At 39.5% G+C, this 23,302-nt stretch overlaps 1 protein-coding gene across 10 annotated transcripts in view; it reads left to right on the top strand.

Moving 5' to 3' along the window:
- CHL1 (cell adhesion molecule L1 like) overlaps window positions 1-23,302 on the top strand; it is a 221,787-nt gene that overhangs the window by 160,021 nt on the left and 38,464 nt on the right. For all 10 annotated transcript variants that reach the window (XM_043886547.1, XM_043886541.1, XM_043886546.1 and 7 more), the window contains 5 exons: window positions 2,740-2,924; window positions 9,830-9,961; window positions 18,413-18,553; window positions 19,145-19,256; window positions 20,713-20,879. In XM_043886547.1, the coding sequence (XP_043742482.1) occupies window positions 2,740-2,924; window positions 9,830-9,961; window positions 18,413-18,553; window positions 19,145-19,256; window positions 20,713-20,879 (737 nt within the window). The remainder of the gene's footprint in view (window positions 1-2,739; window positions 2,925-9,829; window positions 9,962-18,412; window positions 18,554-19,144; window positions 19,257-20,712; window positions 20,880-23,302) is intronic.

Genomic DNA, 23,302 nt, shown 5'->3' with positions numbered 1-23,302 from the left:
TCACTCATTCCTGTTGTAGGTTAGGCAAGGGCAGGCCAGAGAGTTGACTTCACCTCTCTACACTTAGTATGCAGTGGAGGCTGGGATTCCATCCTGTCTGTCTCCAGAACCCTAAACTACCTCTAAATTGAACTTCTTCAGCATATTTCAACCAAATGAACTGATGTGTTCAGTTAAAGGCAGGGTAGACAGAGGATGGCACTGTGCCTGAGTCTAAAGGAGTGGGATATAGTAGATGTTTCAGAAAATGGCTAGTACTAATGAAAATGGGGATACCATTAAGTAAAATGGGAAAGCTTTCAGAGGGAAAGGTTGAGGGGTTCAGATTCTGTAAGGTGAAAACTAAGAATAGCTAAAAACAACATTGTGAATTTCATTCAGAAGAGAAAAGTGTTAACTCCCCAAAAGGAGTGCAGACGCTGAGCCCCTCGATGGAAAGAGCACATTCATGGACCAGTTCACACTCACTCACATCCTGTGAAAGCTTCGTTAGGCTTAAAGGCAAATTCCCTCTGCTGACTGTTGGGCTCAAATTTTCTTTGTCTTTTCTCTGTTTTCTGAATTCATGGGTTGAAGCTAGATACAATTCTCTTGCAAACAAAGGAAGTTTAAGAATTAAAGTTGACTGGGCAAGGACCTAAAGAAAACTTTGAGATGATGGTATGGTGTGGATTTATGTCTAACGATGGATTAAGCAATATATTTTCCTTCAAAAATTTATTGTTCAAGTGCTGTTAGTAAATGTTTACTAAATTTTTGAAAAAGGAAAGAAAAATATTAGCAAGACAATAGCTGGATGTTCTTGCAGTGGTACAGATATGTCCCCAGATAAATTTGTCTCATAGTCATATGATACTTATTAGATAATCCTTTTATCCTGTTCTTTCAAAGAATAGGTATTAGAAGATTAGGCTGGTTTCCAAGGACTGGCAAAAAGAAAAAATAAAAAAAAAAAGATTTTACAGCAGGTGAGATGCTTGTACCATTAAAGGTATGGGCTTACAAAAATCCCCTGATTTGGAAGAACTAAGGTCCAGAGCAGCGGCACTTTGGCAAATTGCCGTTTTGACAGATGGAGTGCAAAGCAAGCAGTTAGGAGGTATGGGTTATGCATCCTGTTGGGTGGTGTGCTCAGGAAGCCAACAGCAAATACACTGTCATAGCCACCTATCTGAGCGCCCTTACTATTTCCTACAGAAGTCAGTAGTATTTCCTGTATTTTAAGCCCAGTGAAATGAACGGTAGTGGTGGTTCCAGACAAGTACGTGTGCAGGGAGGGAAGGGACTAGATGTGTGTACAAATCATCATTTTTACCTCTGTTTTTTTGCATAATAACTGAATTATTTTAACCATTGCCAAACAATACAATTTAAGAAAATTGATGCAAACAGTATGAATTGTTCACTTATTAACTAGTAACTAATTAATTTGCCTATAAGCATATATTCTCAGAATTCATGGTTAGGAAGGGGGAAAAAACGGGAAAAGCGCAAATAAAATAGAAGACACTGGTCAAAAGAACAAGTTTAGTCAGACAGTTTCAAGTTCTAATGTGTCATTTATTACCCCAGTGACTTTAAGCAAATTAACTTCTTGAACTTTAGAATCCTCACTGGTAAAATGATGATAATGATGCTCCCATTTAGAACATACTCAATAACTTTCAAGTATTAGTGATAAAAAGAAATATAGTGAGAAGAAAAAAGTCATCAGTAAAAACAGCAGAAATACTTCTTCCACTCAGTCATACAGCTCAAGTGAAGAGGAGGAAAAAAAAATCATCCATCAGTTAAAATCAGGCATCACTGTTCTTCACATCATTTTTAAATCGCAAAAGTCATAGAGCATCCCACTTCTCCACTTGTCTGGTTTGCATTCAAAAATTTTCATTTCAAAAATCCCAACAGATGGAATTTTTCTGTTTTAAACCTAGCTGGCTTGATTCCTCATTCTTGTTTTCCACCCAGATAAGGTGGAAAATGTCATTGTGTTGGTGTATGACAAGTTATCAATTTGGGATTTGTTTTGTTCTTGCTTTTCTCATTTGTTGTTTATATTGGGTGATCTCATTTTTCTAAGCAAGAGAGATTAGGTTCATTCCTTGAATCCTGTATTCCCTACTAGGGTGACCGTCTGCCTGGATGACCCAGTCTATGCTTCAGAGCCCACATTGGCCTAAAATGAGCTATTCCCAGGTCCAGCCAGTACACTGGGCACCCGCATTTGAGTCTTATTCTCCAATAGCAGCCTCTTAAGGATTAAGAGGGGTGTCACGGCTACCCTCTGCTGAGTGTTGGGTCTTACTTTATGGTGTTTTTCAAACTCATATGGGGAAGAGGGCTGTTATTTCTGGCCCCTTAAAAACCACCCACAGGGAGATAGCATACTTGGAAAAAAAATCTTGTACATTTCTATGGGTCCAGTCATCTATCCTTCATCTAACCATCCATATTCAGCACTTCCATGGAGCTAGCCCTCTTAGTAGAGGAAACAGAAGATTTCTGAAGTGGTAGCCTATTAAAGGAGCTTGCAATGAAGGAGACATCATCCAACCCTGATCTTCGCCACGGATGGTGGATGTTGGTGTGCAGGTCTGTGCATTGGGAAGGCTGATGTTTTTCAGTGGGACTCTTGAGTGCAGACCTAAAAGCAGCACAGTGAGGGAAGTACCCTGTGGATTTCTTTATATTTTATTTTTCACTTTAAAAAATGTTGACCATTTACATATTGTTTCACAGGCCAACTCCACAAGTTGATTGGAACAAAATGGGAGGTGATTTACCAAAGGGAAGAGAAACAAAAGAAAATTATGGCAAAACTTTGAAGATAGAGAATGTCTCCTATCGGGACAAAGGAAACTATCGCTGCACAGCCAACAATTTCTTGGGATCAGCCACTCATGATTTTCACGTTATAGTAGAAGGTACATTTCCCATGTTGATTTATTTTTCTATTATTTAAAAAAGGAAAGGTGAATTCATATGTATAGTCAACCTCAAATGCATATTTATTAAAATGAATAAGCTGCTTCAGCATTTAATTGTAGAGTGAGCAGTGGAATATATTAGACTTCAGTTAATCAAGTTTGTCATTTATTCCACAAAACCACACAGAAGGGACAAATGACAAGAAAAGATCTCTGGTTAGGGATTGGACACAGATGACATTGACTGGTCACTAAACCTAATCTCTTATATCATCTTATTATGAGAAAACATTTACTGTAATATGTGTATAACACTGCATAATATGAAATCTTAAAAGAAGAAAGCATTACCATCATAGGAAGTATTAGAATAGGCCTGAGAGAAGCTTGGAGTTTCCCAGTCCTGACATTAACTTCCCGGGTCCTTGACCAATTTACTTCACCTTTTCTGTATCTCTATTTCTTACCAATGAAATGAGGGAGTCAGACAGATTACGATCGTTACTGTTTCCTATTTGGGGGAGATCCATCTCTTGGGTTCAGATGATATTTAGTCTGTTGCTGGTGGGGAAAGAAAAATTGTATGATGTAAGTGTTATTTCTCTGCCAAAAGGTGCAAAAAACCCCATTATATTCATATCCTCTTTCTGTAAACTCAAGCTTTTTGATCAATAGAGCCTGGTATATTGTTTGTTGTATTCACAGAAATAAGTAGGCAGTGATGTCACCATTGAAAACGGTGAGCCACAGTATTAGTTATCAGGGCTCTCGCTGCTGGGCAAATGTAAAGGTTACCTAGTCATCCTGTGAATTTGATTGATGCAGACCTATTTCTGTGGTCCTGATAACAGTGCAGTTTTTATGTATGATTTGGTTGACTGTATTGATCAAATTAATGGGATGATTACTGCATTTGTGCTTTTTCAGTTCTGTGCAGGCTTAACTATTGAAAGAAATGATCTCTTTCAGCTTTCTATTCAGTGAACTAGTGCTCTAAGGCTTTCATTTATATTCCAATGAAGTTCACCTTTTAAAGCTTCATTCTGCACAAGGAATACCTAAGTAAAGGCCCACTGTTTTAAGTAATGGAAAAAAGAAAGTCTCAGATGCAAGTTATATTAACAAGTAAATGTTAAGATAACTTTTAATCATGTTGCTCTTTGGAATAGCGGCGTATTTCCAAAACCCGTCTCTCAGTGTGGGCTTCCCAAGTGGTAAAAAAAATTCGCCTGCCAGTGCAGGAGATGCAAGAGACACTGCTTCAATCCCTGGGTTGGGAAGATCCCCTGGCGAAGAAAATGGCAACCTACTGCAGTATTCTTGCTTGGAGAATCGCATGGACAGAGGAGCCTGGCAGGCTACAGTCCATAGCGTCGCAAAGAGTTGGGCAGGATTGAAGCGACTTGGCACATCTCACAATGTGTGTGATTAGTTAGGTTAGGAAGAAAGGAAAACCAAAGATGAGAGGATCATTCCCTTTAATTCAACAAAAGCAAAACCTGTTATAAAAGAAAGCCTGTTGTTATGCGTAAATATCAACAGTTGCCAATAGTGACATATCCCTCTGACATTATTCACCAAGAAATGCAGAGAGGAAGATTTTGAGAGATTTTTCCCATAATTTTAATCAGTGTTTGATGCCTCTGCATAATACAGCTATACCGTACAATAAGGATGTTTTTCTGTAACCCTTTGCCTGCCCCGCCCCCTCCAATCCCAGCACCAACACAGACCCACGAACCAGACAGGTCTAATTGTTAGCTGCTCTTACTCCAAGTTGCTGACTATTAGAAATCCTTCCAGATGGCTGGAACATCGCTACGGTAGCTGAATATTTTAACAATCTGGCCATGGATTTCTTGACTGTGAGACTGAAGCTTTCAGAAGAACTGCAAAGGTTGCAAAAAGAAAAGATAAATCAAGGATGTAAAATTAATTACGCAGTTTAAAATGTTGACTGTAGGGCTCCAAAGGAATATAGGTTTCCTGAACAAATTGTCCTCGCTATTCATAAAACAGCTATTAGCAGTATTGAGATGTAAATAATGTTTTTATGAGGGACATTTAATCCTTTATCCTTAATGAGAAACTACTAAATGTGCCCTCAGCTGTATGTTTTAGGAGTTTCTCTTCACACATGCAAGTGAAAAGCAAGCCCAGCTGAAGAAGTCTTTCTTTTAAGTGTGAAGGCAGTGAATACATCCTTCATTAATCATATGGATGGATAAGTTCACTTTCACTCAATTTTATTCCGCCTTCCTGCACCTTCTTCTTTCCCTTACTTTTGTCTCTTGCTTGGAAACTAATTAAATAACAGGATTAGTCATATGAGAAAAGAGCAGTGTTACTGTAAACTTTGACAGTGTAGCCCATTCTGAAAACATCCAATGTGCTTAAGCAAAAGCACATTGTATTTTACCGTATTCTCTATATCTGTGGTATTTATTCTTTATTAATGTAATAAACACAACCAAAATCTGTCATCACTAGCTGGGGAACTAAACTCTCACAAACCCACCATGCTGCTCTGTCCATGGAATTTTCCAGGCAAGAATACTGGAGTGGGTCCCAGTGGGTCACTGACCCAGGAGTCCAACTGGCATCTCTTTCCTCTCCTGCATTGGCAGGCAGATTCTTTACTGCACCACCTAGGAAACCAAAATGGCATCTAAAATTTTCTAAATACAAAAATCAAAGTATGATCACAGATGTGCTTCAACTGCGTCCAGCTAACAGTGTTTGTGTTGTAAACTTTTGCATCATGTAGGGCTTTTGAAATTTAGTAAGTGTAATAAGCAAGTATTTATACATAATTATATAACCATAATGTGCTGCATTTTAAAAAGATGTCATGAATTTAAACACAATTCAGTAATCGACCTATTTGAGAAAGTCTCATTTTCAAGTAACAAATATACTTTTAAAAAGTTGCAGTGAAATCCAAGTTTGCTGGACCTAATAATTTTTGATTTGTAGGAATATAGATATTGAATAGAAATCTGTTACTAAGAAAATTACCTCTGTGTTGTATATTTCATAGGTACCAAGTTTTCTGTTTTGTTTTCCTTCTAGTGGTAAACATCTCTAATTAGCTTGCTTATTACATTGTAAACATTCAGACATTTGCATCTCAGTTTTGAGCATCGTGAGACAAATTTATCATCTTATTTTTTTGTTTACAATTATGACTAAATGAGTAAAATTTCAACATAAGTCATTTTCATCAGTTACCAGAGATTTATGGATAATAGATGAAAGACTGGGATTCAGTGATGATGCTTTCTCTCAGAAATTGCCATTTTAATTATTCTTTCTTCTCTCTTAAGCCTTTCCCCCGCTATCCTTTCAAATAGGTCTTACCTGTCAGGAATACAGTTGCATGTTCCAACCTTTGAAAAAATCTGTTCTGGTGTTCCTGCTTGCCCATAGCCTCCTTGCCACCTCCAGACATTTCCCATCCCCTCGCCAGTGTCCTCAGGCTCACTATGGTAGTAACCTGTATGCGTGGGAACAAGCCAGGAGAACTGAGTAACTCACCAAAAGGGCCAGAGCTTAAACCACATCTTCAGCTAAAGACTACAGAGGATGTTTGGGGCTTCAGAGGAGAGGACAGCATCTCCAAGAAAGACTGGAGACGGAAGAGCCAACATTGGATTTGTCTGTGTTTGCAGGGCCGGGCAGACAGGGGGACACAGAGTGGACTGTAATGTCTAGGCCCTGCAGTTCCCTCCACCAATCCTAGCCCATGGGATTCTCCAGGCAAGAATACTGGAGACAGCTTCCATTCCCTTCAATAGGGGATCTTCCCGACCCAGGGGTCTAACTTGGGTCTGCCGCATTGCAGGCAGATTCTTTACCATCTGAGCCACTATGCTAGCCGTTCTTGGCACGTATTTCTGCAATAGCTCTATTCCAGAAACAGGCCTTCTAACTAAACTATTTTATGCAGTTAGTGGCGAGATCAAAGTTTTTTCCTGAATCTTTTGGACCTTGATTATTTTCAGCTCAAAATAATCTGCATGCCAAAGAGATGTTTTGGGGTGGCAAATTTTTGCTCCCCCATACTAAGCAGAGGAGACATCAGAAAGAGCAATTCTGCCCTGGCTCTTCATAGCTCACTAACCTAAGTGATGTAGTCTAGGTGCTCTCACTGCAGGTGCCAGTTGTGAAAATCTCAGCCTGGGCAGGTATTGAGAGGAATGACGCAACAGACCCAGGAAGAATATGCTTCTAAGAACAGGCCTGAAGTCCCATTCAAATTGCATGACCAAACGTACCTTTGCTCAGGACTAGCTTACTTCTCTAGGAGAAACAGGGATGAGAAGCATAAAAACAAATGTCTAAGCATTTATAAAGAAGGCTTATCAGAAAGGGTTCAGGTGAAGTTTAGTGGGGGCTTCCCAAGTAGCTCAGCCATAAAGAGTCTGCCTGCCTATGCAGGAGATGTAGGTTCGATCCTTGAGTTGGGGTTTCCTGGAGAAGGAAAATGGCCACTGACTCCAGTATTCTTGCCTGGAGAATTCCATGGACAGAAAAGTCTGGTGGGCTACAGTCCATGGGGTTGCAAAAGAGTCAGACACGACTGAGCAATTAAACAATAAGAACAAAGTTGATTGATGATTTCTAGTGAATGTGCACAGATGATAAATGTTGGAGAGCTTGGATCTGGAAGTACAAAATGAAAGTTGGTACAACTGTTTGGCCTTTGTTCCTGTGATCCAAATGAATGAAATAGTAATGAGTTAGAAATAACACCATATTTACTTGGGAGTCTCAGTGCTTGTCACTCAGCAGGTCTGCTGGTCCATGGAATGGCAAGAACAGAAAGTGAGGCTTCTGTTACTGGTGACCCTGGGCAAGCTGAATGACTTCTCCAAAGCTCACTTCTCCATCTGTAAGGTTGAAGGGTTGATTAAGATGGTCACTGAAGCACCTTTTAGCTAAGATGTGACAGTGTGTGCATGTTCAGTCACTGGGTACTGCCCGACTCTTGTGACCCCATAAACTGTAGCCCGCCAGGCTCTTCTGTCCATGGGATTTCCCAGGCAAGAATACTGGAGTGGGTTGCCATTTCCTTCTCCAGGGGATCTCCAGGGGATGCAGATGAACCTGCATTTCCTGCATTGGCAGGTGGTTTCTTTACGACCGCATCAGCTGGGAAGCAATATCTAACAGTAGTATATCTTAATGCTGGTACCAAAGAATTAATGAAATTTGTAGGATGAGAATAGAAATAGAAATCTTGATTTTATTACTCAGAAAGATTTAGGGAAGGGTCATTATTGCATGATATCCTTTCTTATTTTTATTGAGATATACTTGACATATTACATCATTAGTTTTAGTTATCCAGTATAATGATTCGATATTGGTATGTATTGTAAAGCAATCACCACAAGTAGTGTAGTTTATATCCATCAGTACATAGTTGCAATTTTTTTCTGATCAGAACTTTTCAGATATATTCTTAGCAACTTTCAAATAGGTAATACAGTATTATTCATAAATTATAGCCATCATGTTGTATACTGCATTGCCATGATTTCTTTTATTTTTGCATGTTCTAAAAGCAGTAGTCTTACTTTTCTACTGTAAATAAGAAATCTTTCATGGTTTTTCTGTAACTCAAGTGTTTTATTTTACAGTGGCTATATGAAAAGATCAGAAGAAAGTAACAATGATGTAAAAATGTACAGAAGTACACAGTACAGACATACACACAGAAGTAAAACTCTTCACCTTAAAAGCTCATATGCAGTTTATAATTTGGACTGCTGCGTTTTAAACTATGTGAATAAATTTTTACGTAATGTAGATTATGAACACACATATTTAACTTGGAATTTAACAAGTCTGTATCCTGTCAAATAATTACAAAGGCATGTCTCTTGCTCAGACTTGAACTTGCCAGGGATATTTGTATTTCTTTGTTTTTCCTGGTGAGTTTATGGACATTTTCCCCCACATAACCCCCCTTTTCCTCCTTTGTTTTGTAACAGATTCTTCAAATGATACTTTTGTTTTACACAAATATGTATCTTAAAGACTTTCCTTTTTGACTAAAAATGTAAATCCAAAACTGTCTTGGGGGAAATAACCAAGCAACACTTGATGGGGATTATTACCTGCAGGTACTGTGCAGTTTTCTCTGAAATCAAATTATCCAAACCATCCATACTTTAATATGAATCTTTTATTCGCTCCTGACATAGTAATATACTTAGGGTGACAAAACATGACAGTGATGTTTGCACTTAGAGAAAAATACTGAAATACCACTCAACATTATAATATTGGTGTATTAGGACACGGAAAGATGCAAGTAATTTGAGTATATCTTTTCCTCCATTGTTTTGAGGGCAAAATGGCAAATGTTGCTTTTAGGATTCCTTCTCCTACCCCCTTGCAAAAAGAATTTATCTAGGAAATAATGTTTTCCAAATTCCTAAGATGGACTTTTGGATATGGACATATAAAATGCTATAAAGTCATTAATTAAGAAATATTTAAAATAAGGGCTGAATGTTTTAATTTCATTAAAAATTTTTCAAAATATGTTACTTGAAAATCAGCCAATTTTGGATGCCTTGCTTCAGCCTGAAATAAGCTGTGGTCAGCACGCAGTAAACTTCACCCTCCCTTCATTTTTCTGTAATGAGATAGATACTGGTGTAGCTAGGTTAAGTTGAATGTAGATAACTGTTTTTAGTGTGTTGATTTTGCTATACATGCTAAGATTCCGAATGACAACACACACACTCATAAAAACGCATACCCACACACAAACCCCATCCCAGGCAAAAACAGTGCCTATCTTACCTTAGAGAAGACTTAATGTGAAACACCCTGCTGTGTCTGCCATCTGCTGGTGCATAATGATGAGCTCTTCCCTTTATTTCCAGAGCCCCCTCGCTGGACCAAGAAACCTCAGAGTGGTGTATACAGCACGGGGAGCAGTGGGATCCTGCTGTGTGAGGCTGAAGGAGAGCCTGAGCCCACGATCAGGTGGAGAGTCAACGGCTTACCAATTGAGAGTAAGTAAAAACCCCAATCATGCGGCAATGCTGAAGGCAGTGTTTGCCTGGGACACGTAATGGTTAGACATCCTTGTTATGGCTAAAGTGGAGTTGGTAAGTGGTCCTTACTGTCAGACAGATCTGACCAGAGAATCCAGAATTGCATCTTTCAAAGAAATTCTGTTTATGCTTACATTTATGGAAAAGCCATGGATACATTTGTTTGGCCATTATATTAGTTATAAATAAGACAATTGAATGACATAGAGGATGCATCCAAGGAAGATGTTTTCTCTGCCTGAGAAGGAACAGGTACAGGGACCCAGTGGTTGAGCGTGCAGCTGAAATTCAGGACTTGCCTTGGATCCAGGCAACGGTAACTCCTCACTGGGTTCTGCTCTTTACAAGGACCCATTCGGGCATACCTCTCTCCATAATCTGAGAAATCCACAGGGCCAGAGACATGCAAAGCCAGAACCTGGCTCACTGCATGTTTTCAACCAAACCTGGGTCCCCAAGGCCAAAAGAATCCCCTGTGCAGTCAGTCAGCTCTGAGCCCTTCCCAGATGGGCTTGGCGTGGAAAAGCAGAGATGGGCCTAATCTCCCCACTCCAGCATGTTCTAGACTAGGGCTCCAAGAAGTCCCAGATCCTCAATTTGAACCTAGAGCTCTGGTCATCTTGAATGTCTTTGTAAAGGTTGTATAATAGAACAAGTCTTGTTTGTCAATTGATTAGCTTAATTTAGAGCACTTACAATATTGAGACATATGTGTGATGCTTTTGTTAGTTCCTTTTGCCTTGGACCCACTCATATCAGGGTGGGCATCCTAGTGACATGTGGATCTGGGGTCCGAACCAGGCTGTGTACTCAAGCTTGGGGAGGTTGATCAGGCAACTCCAATACAGCTGGGAATCTCCTAAAACTTAAGTTTTAAATTACAAAATGGTGCTAATGGTAGTTGATTGTAATTGAATGAGATCAACATAGTCTACCACCTAGGATAATACTTATCTGTAGAATATTGTGACAGTTTATAAACTGTGGATCCAGAGGGTCTATGTTTGCATTCAGGCTCTAGCATTTACTGTCTGTGTGATTTGGTATATTATTGTGCTCCATGGCAGCTTCCCACCAGCTATCTATTTTGCACAATTCATCCCACTATTACTGACCCTCTTTCAACTTGTTTCATCGTCCGTAAAAAGAAGATGAAAATAGCACTGACCACTGGGATTGTTATATAGATTAAAGGAGGCAAACATAGAGAACGCTTATCACAGGGGCTACCACACAAAGAATACTCCCAAAATACTGTTTAGTATTGTTTTCACAAGGCAAATACTCAGGAAACTTTAGTGCTTATTACTATTATTTTTGAGAAACACATCTGTTTTCTTTCCTTTGTATGATCATAAGTACAGTGTCAATGACAAGCAGATAAACTGACTGAACACATTTGATGATGAGATTGAAAATTAAAATAATTATTTAAAACTACCTATTACATACATAGGCTTGACTATTAATCTAGAATTGCTCAAATAACAGTATGGCCATATTTACTCTTTGAGAAAGTAACTAAACAAAATTGCTTTCAATTTTGAAATTGTTATAGCTTTCAATGTGCCTGCTTATGTAAAATAGAAATTCTTTGGCAAAACATTGAATGGTTCTGAAAGTTATTTTTCTTTCCTTTTTATATTGAGGTGTGCTTTATATTAAATTGAGGTGTACAGCATCATAGTTTGATATTTATATACATTGTACAATGATCACCACGATAAGTCTACTTAACATCTGTTACCTTACAGAGTTTTTGTTACAGAATTTTCTTACAGAATTTTTCTTCTTGTGATGAGAACTTTCAAGATCTACTCTCTTAGCATGTTTTTTTTTTTATTTTGGCTGTGCTATGTGGCTTGTGAGGTTTAATTCCCCAACCAGGGATGGAACATGGGCCCTTGGCAGTGAGAGATTGGAGTTGTAACCACCAGACTTCCAGGAAGTTCCCTCTTAGCAACTATCTACTGGGCCACTAGGAAATTCCACCTTCAGTTCAGTTCAGTTGCTCAGTCGTGTTAGACTCTTTGTGACTTCGTGGACTTCAGCATGTCAGGCCTCCCTGTCCATCACCAACTCTTTGAGTTTACGCAAACTCATGTCCATCGAGTCAGTGTTGCCATCCAGCCATCTCATCCTCTGTCTCCCCTTCTTCTCCCGCCTTCAATCTTTCCAGGATCAGGGTTTTTTCCAATGAGTTGGTTCTCAGCATCAGGTGGCCAAAGTATTGGAGTTTCAGCTTCAGCATCAGTCCTTCCGATGAACACCCAGGACTGATCTCCTTTAGGATGGACTGGTTGGATCTCCTTGCAGTCCAGGGGACTCTCAAGAATCTTCTCCAAGACCACAGTTCAAAAGCATCAATTCTTTGGCAATCTGCTCTCTTTATAGTCCAACTCTCACATCCATACATGACTACTAGAAAAACCATAGCTTTGACTAGACAGACCGCTGTTGGCAAAGTAATGTCTCTGCTTTTTAATACACTGTCTAGACTGGTCATAACTTTTAATCCAAGGAGGAAGCATCTTTTAATTTCATGGCTGCAGTCACCATCTGCAGTGATTTTGGAGCTCAAAAAATAAAGTCTGTCATGGTTTCCATTGTTTCCACATCTATTTGCCGTGAAGTGTTGGGATGCCATCATCTTAGTTTTCTGAATGTTGAGTTTTAAGCCAACTTTTTCACTCTTCTCTTTCACTTTCATCAAGAGGCTCTTTAGTTCTTCTTCGCTTTCTGCCGTAAGGGCGGTGTCATCTGCATATCTGAGGTTATTGATATTTTTCCCAGAAATCTTGGTTCCAGATTGGACTTCACCAGCCCAGCATTTTGCATGATGTACTCTGCATATAAGTTAAATAACGGTGACAATATACAGCCTTGACATACTCCTTGACAGTTCTAACTGTTGCTTCCTGACCTGCATACAGATTTCTCAGGAGGCAGGTCAGGTAGTCTGGTATTCCCATCTCTTGAAGCATTTTCTACACTTTGTTGTGATTCACACAGTTAAAGGCTTTGGAGTAGTCAAAAAAGCAGAAGTAGATGTTTTTTTGAACTCTCTTGCTTTTTCGATGATCCAGCAGATGTTGGCAATTTGATCTCTGGTTCCTCTGCCTTTTCTAAAACCAGCTTGAACATCTGGAAGTTCACGGTTCACACTGTTGAATATTGGCTTGGAGAATTTTGAGCATTACTTTGCTAGCGTGTGAGATGAGTGCAGTTGCGTGGTAGTTTGAGCATTCTTTGGGATTGCCTTTTTTGGGGATTGGAATGAAAACTGACCTTTTCCAGTCCTGCGGCCACTGCTGAGTTTTCCAAATTTGCTGGCATGTTGAGTGCAGCACTTTCACAGCATCGTCTTTCAGGATTTGAAATAGCTCAACTGGAATTCCATCACCTCCACTAGCTTTGTTCGTAGTGATGCTTCCTAAGGACCACTTGACTTCACATTCCAGGATGTCTGGCTCTAGGTGAGTGATCACAGCATCGTGATTATCTGGGTCATGAAGATCTTTTTAATACAGTTCTTCTGTGTATTCTTGCCACCTCTTCTTAATATATTCTGCTTCTGTTAGGTCCATACCATTTCTGTCATTTATTGTGCCTGTCTTTGCATGAAATATTCCCTTGATCTCTCTAGTTTTCTTGACAAGATCTCTAGTCTTTCCCATTCTGTTGTTTTCCACTACTTCTTTGCATTGATTACTGAGGAAGGCTTTCTTATCTCTTCTTGCTATTCTTTGGAACTCTGGATTCAAATGGGTATATCTTTACTTTTCTCCTTTGCCTTTAGCATCTCTTCTTTTCTCAGCTATTTGTAAGGGCTCCTCAGACAACCGTTTTGCCTTTTTGCATTTCATTTTCTTGGGGATGGTCTTCATCCCTGCCTCCTGTACAGTGTCATGAAACTCCTTCCATAGTTCTTCAGGCACTCTGTCTATCAGATCTAATCCCTTGAATCTATTTGTTACTTCCACTGTATAATTGTAAGGAATTTGATTTAGGTCATACCTGGATGGTCTAGTGGTTTTCCCGACTTTATTCAATTTAAGTCTGAATTTGGCAATAAGGAGTTCATGATCTGAGCCACAGTCAGCTCCCGGTCTTGTTTTTGCTGACTGTATAGAGCTTCTCCATCTTTGGCTGCAAAGAATATAATCAATCTGATTTCGATATTGGCCATCTGGTGATGTCCATGTGTAGAGTCTTTTGTACTGTTGGAAGGCAATGTTTGCCATGACCAGTGTGTTCTCCTGGCAAAACTCTGTTAGCCTTTGACCTCCTTTGTTTTGTACTCCAGGGCCAAGTTTGCCTGTTACTCCAGGTAGCTCTTGACTTTTGCATAATAAAAAGGAAATCTTTTTTGAGTGTTAGTTCTAGAAGGTCTTATTGGTCTTCATAAAACTGTTCAGCTTCTTCAGCATTACTGGTCGGGACATAGACTTGGATTTCTGTGATATTGAATGGTTTGTCTTGGAAATGAACAGAGATCATTCTGTCCTTTTTAAGATTGCATACAAGTACTGCATTTTAGAATATTTTTGTTTACAATGAGGGCTACTCCATTTCTTCTAAGGGATTCTTGCCCACAGTAGTAGATATATGGTCATCTGGGTTAAATTCACCTATTCCAGTCCATTTTAGTTCAGTGATTCCTAAAATGTCAGTGTTCACTCTGGCCATCTCCTGTTTGACCACTTCCAATTTTCCTTGATTCATGGACCTAATATTCCAGGTTCCTATGCAGTATTGCTCTTTATAGCATCAGACTTTACTTCCATCACCAGTCACATCCTCAGCTGGGTGTTGATTTTGCTTTTGCTCTGTCTCTTCATTCTTTCTGGAGTTATTTCTCCACTGATCTCCAGTAGCATATTGGGCACCTACCGACCTGGGGAGTTCATCTTTCAGTGTCCTATCATTTTGCCTTTTCATACTGTTCATGGGGTTTTCAAGGCAAGAATACTGAAGTGGTTTGCCATTGCCAAAATATTTGACCATGTTTTGTCAAATATATAATACAGTATTATTAACTATTATTGCTATGCCATGCATTATATCTCCATGACTTATTCTTTTTTTTTTTAATTTTTTTTTTTACTTATTCATTTTATAATTGGAAGTTTATGCCTTTTGTACCTACCTTGCCCATTTGGCCCATCCCCCTGTCCTCCAGTCTCTGGCAACCATTAACTGTTCTCTTATCTATGATGTTTTGTTTTCTGTATTTCACATATAAGTGTGATCCTATAGTATTTTGTCTTTTTCTGACTTATGTCACTTAGCATAATGCCCTCAGGGTCCATCCATACTGTCATGAATGACATGATTTTCACATTTTTATAGCTGAATAATATTCCATGGGGGCTTCCCTGGTAGCTCAGCTGGTAAAGAATCTGCCTGCAATGCAGGAGACCCTGGTTCGATTCCTGGGTCAGGAAGATCCCCTGGAGAAGGGATAGGCTACCCACTCCAGTATTCTGGCCTGGAGAATTCCTTGGACAGAGGAGCCTGGTAGGCTACAGTCCATGGAGTCGCAAAGAGTCATACACAACTGAGTGATTTTCACTTTCTAATATTCCATTATATAGATAATGGAATATATGTGTATGCAGATAAAGAAAATGTGATATATGTGTGTGTGTATGCATGTATGCATATATATCACATTTTCTTTATCTATTCATGTGTTGATGACACTTTCACCCTCATTATTAATATCCTCAATTTGAGACTTTTCCTCATCTCTTTAGAGAACAGAATAGGAAATGAAAAGTAAGACTTAAGGTATATCTCAGGGAAATTAAAACAGTTTTTGTTTATAAAGAATGTTAAGGACAGTAAAAGAATGCAGAATCTCTGGAACATAAAATCATAAAATTTTATATTTGAATGGCACCTGACTGTATATGAAGAACATTCACATACTGCTTTGTCCCCAAATGAGCTTTTAAAGGAAGTACAATTATTCATTATTAACAAATCATTTCATTCAATAATATTTTATTGAATACCTTCATCCTAAGAGCCAAGCGTTCACCTTGTTGCTTGGGACATAGCAGTGAATAAAATGAACAGTTCCTTTTCTCATAAACCAGACATTCTGGTGTGGAGAGACAGGCAATAGATAATCATATAGATGTGGCAAAGTGAGAACTAGCTGGGGAAGGGGGTGGATGTAAGAGAAGTCCAGAACCAAGAGTTGCTATCAGATTTTAGGATAATACCAATAAGACCTTTGTGGTTATTTACCTTTGAGTAGAGATTTGAAAGAGGTGAGTGATATAGACACGCCAGTACCAGTGAAAGAGCTTCCAGGGTGGAGAAGTCAGTGACTGTAGAGACCCGAGGTGTGTTTGGAGTGTTGCGGGAAAGCGGGGACCACAGTGTAGCTAAGCTGAGTGAGTGGGGAGGCCATGCTGAGAGAGACTAGTCTGGGGGTGCCGGGGCCATGTCACATGTAAAGGGGAAGGTCACAAAGGGACTCAGAATATTGTTGTGAATCAGATACGCAGCTCTTCAAGTATTTAGAGCAGAACAGAGACAGGCTCTAATTTATTAACAAAGATGTTTTCTCAACTCTGAACAGAGGAGCAGTTGTAGCAATTCTCAACGGAGGAGCAGTTGTAGGACTCCAAGTAAGAGCTGCCTTAAAGATACTGGTCCCTTGGGCTAGGTTGGTGGTAGTTAGGTTAGGTTATGGATTTATATCCACAATAAGCTAATAGGTTTGTAGGTGGATGACCACATGATAGCTGAAAATAAACAAGCTCAAGAGAGCACTGCTGAGAAATGGCCAGCCCTGGAACCAAAGCCTCATCTGCATCCTTGGAGCCCATGCTCTATGTTCTTTACACAGTTTTCCTTGTTCCCCTGCCAACAGGTCATAACCATTTATAACTTGGATGTCTGATGACTGGGAGATTATTGAAGGGTTTGGAATCTCTGTAAGCATCTATTTTTAGCAATTAAATATTTTATATGTAATATTTTTTAATCAAATCAAAATAATTACTATTATTGATTGCAAGCCTAACCTTCTTCAAATGCTTTGCATCCAATATTTCTGGCCCTGAAAGGGATATATTTTTTTAATTCTCCAGTTTGTAAATATGTCAAATGAGGCCCAGAGAGATTGCATTACATACTTGAGGATGCACCCCAAGTGAATTTAGAGCCATAAATGGAACTGAAATGCAAAAGTTCAGAGCTGAAGTTTCTCCCCCTATATTTCATTTTTGCCCTTTGAACTGATCAAAGACAACCTGAGTCAGGAAGAGTGGTTTTTATTTGACTAATAACTTGAGTTATTAGTCAAATTAGTTGACTAACAACTACATCTGTATTCCCATTTTGGGAATAAGTTCATCTGTACCATTTTTCTAGATTCCACATATATGCATTAGTATATGGTACTAGTTTTAAAAATTAATTAGATATATGACTAACTTTGTAATGTCATTTAAATGAAACATTTTACCACGTGTGCTCCTCATTCAGCATCCCTAGCTAATGTATTTTTTTCTTCCCATTGCTTCTTTCAAGTGTCCGAGTAAGACATGTGATTTGGCACATGGCCAGTTGCTGTGGGATGTGGTATTTTCTGAAAGACTGTCCCCCTGGCCTGCTCAGCAGCCTTGCTGGTGCTGATCTAGCAGATTCTGAGCAGAGTTAATGAGATAGCACATGTGGCGTATCCAGCAGAGTTCCTTGGCCCTTCATTAAAGTAGCATAAATGTTAGATTTTCTCATTTCCAAAAGATATTTCCAGAATTATACATGGATAACCAATGGGGTAGGGATTTATTGCCAAGAAAGGAGAAAAAAGCTGGCCTGTGCTCTCAAGAAGAATTGAGTCTTCCTGGGAAAGTGAAATACACGAGCTATTTATCTGAAGTGGTTAAATAGCAAAGAAAGGCAATTGAAAGGAATGGTGTAGATGGAAAATTGCAGAAGGGCAGGAAAGTGAAACAAAGGAGCAACATGTCAAGGGGAAAACAGCAGCCAGTATTGGTGGACTGGGGGATCCAGCTGTGTTGATCATCTGGTTATGCTGGGCAGTAGCCGGACCTCAATTTATAAGAGTGAGATTCAGTTCCCAGTGGGATTTCAGTGCTAAACAGAAAATCTGGAATCTTGTAGGTATGGAGAGACTTTGGGCTAGAGATCAACAGATATGTTGGCCATGAAGACTCATTTGGAGGAAGACTGAAACTGCAGAAGGGCTGGAAAGAAAACTGCATGGTTCATATTAAGAAATTCTAAAGGATTGGCTTTGATGAGCTATTATTCACCCTAAACTGGTCTTAAAATATAAATACTGTGTGACACGTTTAATGAATGGCATATAAATATTTCAGGTTCTATTTTTTATCAAGCTGATGTTTTTTTCATCCCTTGTAGGAAATCCATTTTCTGGTGATGTCATCTCTCCCGGGGAAATCAGTTTTACCAACGTACAACCGAATCACACCGCTGTGTACCAGTGTGAAGCTTCAAATGTCCATGGCACTATCCTCGCCAATGCCAATATTGATGTTGTAGGTAAGCATGCGTGCGTGCTCAGTCACTTGGGTCATGTCCTGCTCTTTGCGACCAATGGACTGTAGGTAAGCATACACAGGAGCAAGCTATCTGTCTGCTCTTATCTTCAAGAAAATGTTCAAGCTGGACTCAGCACCTTCACTGCCATGACCCCCAGTTCAATTCTTAGTCAAGGAACCAAGATCCTACAAACCATGCAGCATAGCCAAAAAAAAAAAAGTGGCGGGGGGAGGGCGGAGGGGATCAAAGTACCTTTCGCCTTACATTTGAGTGTTAGACCCCATACCAGACTTCCAGAAAGGTACTGCATTGGGATACTTCCTAATTCAGGAATGTATGCTGTGATTGGAGAAGGAAATGGCAACCCACTCCAGTATTCTTGCCTGGAAAATCCCATAGACAGAGGAGCCTGACGAGCTCCAGTCCATGGGGTTGCAAAGAATCAGACACAATAGTGACTAAACAGCAATGCTGTGATACTCAGCTGTTTTCCATTTTTATTAATATGACCAGGATGTTGAAAAAAATGAACTTTCTTATATTATTTCTTACACTAAAGTTTAAAGTTGTATTTATATTATTTTCACATAGATGTTCGTCCACTGATACAAACGGCAGATGAAGAAAACTATGCTACAGTGGTTGGATACAGGGCTTTCTTACACTGTGAGTTCTTTGCTTCACCCGAGGCAATAGTGTCCTGGTAAGCTGTTACCCAGTTTTCTTAAGAGAACATCAGTTGTAGATTTCCCATGTTCCTCCATCCATCATTTGACAGGCTGCATTGTGTCAGTGTTATTACGTGTAGCAAGTGCCTCTAAGAAGTAAAGTAGCAAACTTATTTTCCTACCTCTCCTGGAATGATTGACAAAATCTGGATTCTCCCACGTGGGGAAACATGGAGAGCCATTTTTGCTTACAAAGAAAGCAAAGCATTGAAGCAATGACAAAGACAATTCTATGAGTAGATTTAGGTTTTCATTATGAGTATATCTAAGTCATGTGTTGTTGTTTTGTTTTGGATATTATCTACATTATTATTAAGCCTGCATTTCATTACAAATGCCTATGTTTAAAACATTTTCAACATGGGAATCCCTGTCTTTGCCTTCCAAGACAGGGGGTATAGATTCCATCTGTGGTTGGGGAAACAAAAATCCCACATGCCCTGCTGCCAAAAAACCAAAACATTAAACAGAAGCGATATTGTAACAAATTCAATTAAGACTTTAGAAATGGTCCACATCAAAAACAAAAGGAAAAATACTTTGAAAAAAGTGTCTGGTTTACTGAGATTTGGGGTGGGGCGGGGGGCAACCCTTAAATTTTGTCTCTTAGGTAAGTCTCTCTAGCCTTACCCTAGTCCCAACCCTGTAACATCTCGTGTGACCAGCAGCCAGAATTTGTCCTTTGGCTGCTTCCTCTCCTGCAGCCTCTTATTGTGAAATGTAGAAGGTGAATCAAGTTGTGGCAGCAAAATGCTTGGAAAATGGATGAAGGTTGGAAAAAATGACTTTGGGTTGATAAGGGTAAATGTAATCCACGTCCACAGGACAGGGACGACTTCCTGGCCTATAATATTTCTGAATGACCAATGTTCCCTCTGGACAGCTGGAGGTTCAGAAGGTTCATTATCTCTTTCAATTACTAGCTTTCCCATTTAGTACCCCGCAGCGATGATTAACTAAAGAGTTCACCATCAATAAGGCAGAAACAATTTATTAAACTCTGAGGACAGATGCAAAGTGGTACTGAGAGCTATTATAAATACAGTAGAGGCACAGACCTCATACTCAAATTTCCTCCAGTTACAGTCTATTTGGGCAGGTAAGATATGCACCTATCAACTATTAACAAAAAAAATTGTAAGGACTTCCCTGGTGGTCCAGTGGTTGAGATCTGCACTCCCAAGGCAGGGGTTCAGTGGGTCCAATGCCTGGTCAGGGAACTAGATCCCATGTGCCACAACTAAGACCCAGCAACGCAGTACAACCAAATACATAGTATTTTACAGAATTGTTAAGTATAATGGAAAATTTCGTAAGGTTTGCTAAGTTTGTGAAGAAGGGATAAGATTGAATGACACCAGTGGCCAGTTTGAAAGAAGAAGATACAATTCAATCATAGCCTGAATTGATTCATGCTTTCTATGTCCATAGGCAGAAAGTGGAAGAAGCAAAACCTCTCGACGGCAGAAGGTATCATGTCCATGAGAATGGCACGTTACAGATCACCGAGACCACAGAAGAAGATGCTGGTTCCTACTCATGTTGGGTAGAAAATGCTAAAGGAAAAACAGCAGTCACAGCCAACCTGGATATCAGAAGTAATTTTATTTTCATTTTACTTTGCATGAACTGTCATATGGCTTCAGTTTTCCCTTTTCCCTAGGTCAGATTTCATCTAAAAGACCATCACAAGAATTAGAGGCTATGTCAGTGATGTGTCCATAGCTTTATACAATTATAAGAGAGAGGTAGCTCTTCTTGGTGATGGATGACCAGCAACACTTTAAATCCCCTATTTTGGCATATTTCTGTAACTGTTTTATTTCAATAACTACTCAATGAAATGTCATCAATATTCAACTCATAGAACTAAACATTTCACAAATAAATTCATCAGGGATCCGTTTTGTAAAGACTAGGGCATGACATAATGGCAAAGGTTTTCGTCCTGTTTTTAAATCTTAAAGAGATTTGTGTTTTTTCTCTTGTCCAAGCAGCCTATTTTATTTCTAAGTGCTCACAAAAGTTAAGTATGTGCCAAAATATATCAGTGTCCCAAAGAGGAGCATCTCTGCACCTTGACTCAGGCTAATTGGAACCCAGACCCACAGGCATCATCAATATTTTGATTTTAAAATTGCTCAGAGAACCCTTTTCAGAAATACACAGAGAATGGTGGCTCAATGGTGAAGAATCTGCCTGTTGGTGGAGGAGACACAGGAGACGTGGGTTTGATCCCTGAGTTGGGAAGATCCCCTGGAGGTGGAAATGGCAAACCACTAAAGTATTCTTGCCTGGAGAATTCCACGGACAGAGGAACCTGGCGGGCTACAATCCATGGGGTCGTAAAGTCAGACACGACTGAGCTTGCACATAAGTGTGTATAGTAAATGTAGGGAGGACTTATGTTTCTTGTGGCAGGTCACTGTCGTGACCAGCTACTACCTGTACTTAGGTGACAGGGTGCATATTTGTGTAATCATCTGTGTTAAGTGTTACCTTAGCATTTCTCTTTCTCTCTCACACACACACTCCTTTCCTTCTCATATTCTGTCATTGCTTCTTTGCTGTCTTATATTTTCTTACCTTTTCATTTTGCATTTTGTTTTCTATTTATTATAGCTGATTAACAAACAATGTTGTTATAGTTTCAGATGAACTGTGGAGGGAGTAAGCCATCCATATACATGTATCCATTCTCCTCCAAATTCCCTCCCATCCAGACTGCCATATAACATTGAGCAGAGTTCCTTGTGCTGTATAGTAGGTCCCTGATGATTACCCATTTTAAATAGAGCAGTGTGTACATGTCCTCCCCAAACTCCATAACTATCCCCCCATCCTTCCCTCTGGCAACCACAGACTCAGTCTCTAAGACTGTGAGTCTGTTGCTGTTTTGTAAGTTCATTTGTGTCATTTGTTTTTAGATTCCACATATAAGGGATGTCACACAATACTTCTCTGACTGGTTTCACTTAGTATGACGCTCTCTAGGTCCATCTGTATCTTATATTTTTTTATTCTTTCCTTGTATTTTTTTTTCTGTACCCAAAGTGACCCAACCTGCCAACCCCATGGACTATATTTTTAAGGAACATTAATATTCTGTGATGTCAACTTATATTGGATGTCTCTCTGCCTTTACAAATGATACATGTAATTTTTAAAATACTCTGATAATGTCAATGAAGGTGATTCTTTTTATACATTATTTGTTGTCATTGTTTAGTCACTAAGTCATGTCCAGCTCTTTTGCAGTCCCACGGACTGTAGCCTGCCTAGGTCCTCTGTCCATGGGATTTCCCAAGCAAGGATACGGGAGTGGGTAACCATTTCCTCCTCCAGGAGATCCTTCCAACTGAGGGATCAAACCTGCATCTCCTGCATTGCAGGCAGATTCTTTACCACTGTGCACACCACCTGGGGAGCCCTTTATACATTATAAAACCAACCTGACCAAAGTTGAGCAACTCTGCCAGGTGAAAGATAATGAGAGTGAAGTCTGGTATCCAAATAAACCTTCACCTCCCTACTACCCGACACAGTGCTTGGCCCAAAGTGGACCTCAAAACTACTAGTGGCCAGAGAGAAGGCCAAGTTCATAAACTTTTGGTCTGCTCTAATGTCCATTGTGTACGTCAGAGGTATATAGGAACCATATCCATGAGAGTTAAGGGCATATATTTTTTTTAACCCAACAACAATTTAAAAGCATCATGATCAAGTGGGCTTTATCCCAGGGACACACGATTCTTCAGTATAAGCAAGTCAGTCAGTGTAATACACCACATTAAGAGCGTAATTGTTACAAATGAAAAAATAATGTCAGGAGTGGAGTTGATTAAGAGGCTCTACCGCAGAGTGATTAAGAGCATGAGGTTTTTTTTCCCTAGTCTGTCAATTCATCCCACCTTCATCTTCTCCCACATAGTCCAAAAGTCTGTTCTTCACATCTGTGTCTCTTTTGATGCCTTGCATATGGGATTGTCGTTACCATCTTTCTAAATTCCATATTTATGCA

Source organism: Cervus elaphus, chromosome 24, assembly GCF_910594005.1.
Source record: "Cervus elaphus chromosome 24, mCerEla1.1, whole genome shotgun sequence".
Taxonomy (NCBI): domain Eukaryota; kingdom Metazoa; phylum Chordata; class Mammalia; order Artiodactyla; family Cervidae; genus Cervus; species Cervus elaphus.
Note: the sequence above shows the minus strand (reverse complement) of the source record. Positions and strands in the feature narration are given on the sequence as shown.